This window comes from Suricata suricatta, chromosome 8 (assembly GCF_006229205.1).
Source record: "Suricata suricatta isolate VVHF042 chromosome 8, meerkat_22Aug2017_6uvM2_HiC, whole genome shotgun sequence".
In the NCBI taxonomy this organism is placed as follows: domain Eukaryota; kingdom Metazoa; phylum Chordata; class Mammalia; order Carnivora; family Herpestidae; genus Suricata; species Suricata suricatta.
In genome coordinates, this window is record NC_043707.1 from 21,947,274 (window position 1) to 21,950,657 (window position 3,384).

The window sequence follows — 3,384 nt, forward strand, 5'->3', positions numbered from 1 at the left end:
CGGTTCCCCCCCCCCCCCAAACAGGAGGGAGGACCAGCGCATTCTAGTCCTGCCAGCTCCACCCTTTCCTATCCCTCCCCACCCCCCACCCCCATCCCCCATCAGCTTTCTCTGAAAAGGAGCTCGGGCCCTAAGTCTTGCCCCAGGTCAGAGCCTGAGCCTCCTCCTCCCGGCGGGACCAGGGCTGCCTCCGGGCCCCGGCACACCCAGCCTCAAGGTCTTAAACCCACCTCGCAGACAACCTGCTAACCCTCCTCAGGCCCCGTTCCTGACTGGGCTGCGCAAGTAGGGAGCTGAGCTCAGAGCCAAGGAATCCTGCTTGGGGCAGGAGAAGGAGGGGGGATTGTTTGGGGTCTGAGCCCTGATTGGCTGCGCCCGGGCCACGCCCCTACCCCTTCCCCCTTCTCCCCCCTTCGGAAGGGGGGCGTGGAGGCAACGGGGATCAGCCAAGGGCCAGCATGAGCCGGAGGGAGGGAAGTCTGGGTAAGGGGCTGAAGGGCCGGACGCCGAGTGCCCATGGGGATCAGGGGTCTGAAGGGCTGGAAGCTGGGGTCAGGGTCCCAGCCATCCCCGGGTCCGGGAAGGGAGCGGCCTGAACTGGGGAGAGCAGGGCCCCGGTGTCAGGTAACAAGCGGGTGAGATGTGGGTGAGCTGCGGAAAGGGAAAAGAGCCAGAGTTTAGCGGAGGCCTGGGTTGTGCCTTCACTGGGACTTGGGCGCAGGACTTCTAGGTCGTGGGTTCGAGTACACCCTGGGAGAGAGGACTGGGAGCTGGGGCTGGACGCCTAGGTCCTCTCTAAGTATTGGGAAAAGAGTTGGGGGCCAGAGGAAGAGATGGAGTTAGGAAAGGAACTCCTTGGACCATCGGAGCTAGTGAGTGACAACAGAGACGAAAGTTAAGGATAGGGACAGGCGGTGGGAAACTCAGGCTTGGGATTGGGGGGCGGGGCGGGAGTTGCCGGGCCAGGACTGCAGTCCCCATCATGCTTTGGCACGTTCGCTGGGCATCTCGGGAAATGTAGTCATCCTCCCGGGGCGCCACCCTCTAGCTTACCCTGGGAAAGGCTAGTCGTGGATGATGCGGGTGTCTAGCTTTTTGCACAGAAGGTCCTTTGTGGGAGGAAATGGAACTTCAGTCTCCCAATCTGCAGAATGGGCTTAAAGGAGCTTTCGTCCTGAAATTCTGTGCTTCAGTGATATTAAATTTCAGCAGCAATCACTGAGGTACGGAGATGTGTGAAACCTACCCTCAAAGGGCTCCCAGACTGAGGCAGATTCACACAAATAAAAGAGCCATTAAAAAAAACTACCTTGGAAGCATGAATAAATGGCCTAAGGTAAAAGGAAAAAGTTAATTTAAGGAAGGGGTGAATTCAGAGGCTGCACTGAGGAGGCAATATTTGAATTTGGCTTTAATAGGATTTCAACAGTTTTGGGGTCAGAGAATACATTTCAGGTAGGACAACTGTTTGGTGAATGTCTGATGCCTCATTTACCATCAGTGGGAATGGGACAGAGCCGGCCTGGCTTAAAAGTTGGAGAATTCAGAGCAGAGCTTCTGGATTCAGGAAGGAAGATCCAGCCTTGAAATGGTCAAGGAGCAGGGGATTGGGCTGCCCTCATTCCTCCCTTTTTTTCCCACCAGAAGACCCACAGGCTGATTCCTCAGTCTCACCCCTTCCCCACTTGGAGGCCAAGATCCGACAGACACACAGCCTTGCCCGCCTCCTCACCAGATATGCTGAGCAGCTGCTCCAGGAATATGTGAGTGGGAATGGGGGTGGGGGTGCCCGAGGCCTGAGGAGTGGGGAAGGACAGATCACAGAGGTTCCTGACCACCCATTTTCCCAGCCTCATTTCCCAGCTGCAGAAAATGGGGCTCCTGGCCACACAGCAAATTGAAGAACTGGACCCTCTCTGTGCCCCAGGTGCCCCTCTTTCTGCCTCAGCTTGGAGGCTCCCCTCCCGGTGATTAAGACAGAGGCAGAGAGAGTAAAGAGAATTGAGTGAGTGAGTCAGGAAACCTAGGATCTAGACTCTCTGTGATCTTGTCACCTTACCTCTATGGGCCTTGGTCTCCCCAGCTATGAAAGGAGGCAGTTTAACATGAAGAGTTGTGAACTCTACTACCTGTGCTATGCAGAGAGACCAAGAAGGGGTTTCAACATGGGGCAAAAATTCCAGTCCAAGAGGGGACTTTTACAGAGGAGGGGGATCTGCCAACGTCTTTGGTTAAGCTTAGGGCCCTGCCCAAGGAAGGAGGGTATTTCCACCAATTACTCCTGTGTAGGGGAAGGAGAGTATAGTTTTGAATCAGATAGACGATAGGTCTGCTAACTTGCTGGGACCTTGGGCAGTGTTGGTAACATGAAAAAAGAACCATGTAACAATTATGAAAGTGGGATAAGAGCGAGAACTAGCTTTGTAGTTGTGTGAATTTTGGTTCAAAATCCAGCTCTGTCCTTTCCTGGATGGATGACCTAGGACAAATCAATTTACCTCATCAGCCTCAGTAGCCTCATTTATAAAATCAACGTCATCATAATCATCACACCCATTATTGGAAAGATTAGGAAATAGTGTTTAAGCAGCAAACAGTGCCTGAACCAGAGACAAGATGTTAGCAAAGGATAAATGGTACAGTTCTATGTGGCATGTTTACAAATGACTTATCTCCTTCATCTTTCATTTGTTCATTCGTCTGACAGTTATTCAGTGAGTCCCTGCAGGTGCAGAGGTAGCGGAGGATGGGGAGAGAGAGAGAAGCAGACAGTTTCCTGCAGTATCTGTGATTCTCAGGAAATCCCTGGTAGAAAGACAGGACAGGGAGCTGACCCCCCGTTTTACCGATGAGAAGACTGAGACTCAGAGAATGGAAGTGGTTTTCATGGAACTGCACTGCTAGCAAGTGGTGGAGACAGGATTTGCACCCCGGTCTGAAAGATGGCGTTCATAAACCAGCTAACTAAAACATTTATTGTGCCCTTCCAGCGGGCCAGGATCCGCTGGGAGCATTTAACCATGCTCGGAACTACCCTACAGAGTTGATACCGTTATTTCCATTTTAGAGATGAGGAAACAAAGGCACTTTTTTGTGTCGTGTTGTTTCAAACACAACCGTTGTGTTGGGAGGAATGTGTTATTTGCGAGGCGGGGAAACTAAGGCCCCAGAGGGGGGCGGGGGAGGAGTGGAGAGTGGAGGAATTCGGTCGCGGCGCCTCTGGGGGGGACCCCCCCCTGACTGCCGTGTCTCCGCAGGTGCAGCACCAGGGAGACCCCTTCGGGCTGCCGGGCTTCTCGCCCCCGCGGCTGCCAGTAGCCGGCCTGAGCGCCCCGGCCCCGGGCCACGCGGGCCTGCCCGCGCCCGAGCGGCTGCGGCTGGACG

General features: G+C 54.3%; 1 protein-coding gene across 1 annotated transcript in view; it reads left to right on the forward strand.

Annotated features, from left to right (window-relative positions):
* Nucleotides 1-405: 405 nt before the first annotated feature.
* CTF1 (cardiotrophin 1) overlaps nucleotides 406-3,384 on the forward strand; it is a 5,511-nt gene continuing 2,532 nt past the window's right edge. Inside the window, 4 exon segments of the mRNA XM_029947791.1 lie at nucleotides 406-483; nucleotides 1,645-1,763; nucleotides 3,258-3,381; nucleotide 3,384. The exon segment at nucleotide 3,384 is cut by the window's right edge and continues 2,532 nt beyond it. Of these exon segments, the coding sequence (XP_029803651.1) occupies nucleotides 459-483; nucleotides 1,645-1,763; nucleotides 3,258-3,381; nucleotide 3,384 (269 nt within the window). The 5' untranslated portion in view covers nucleotides 406-458.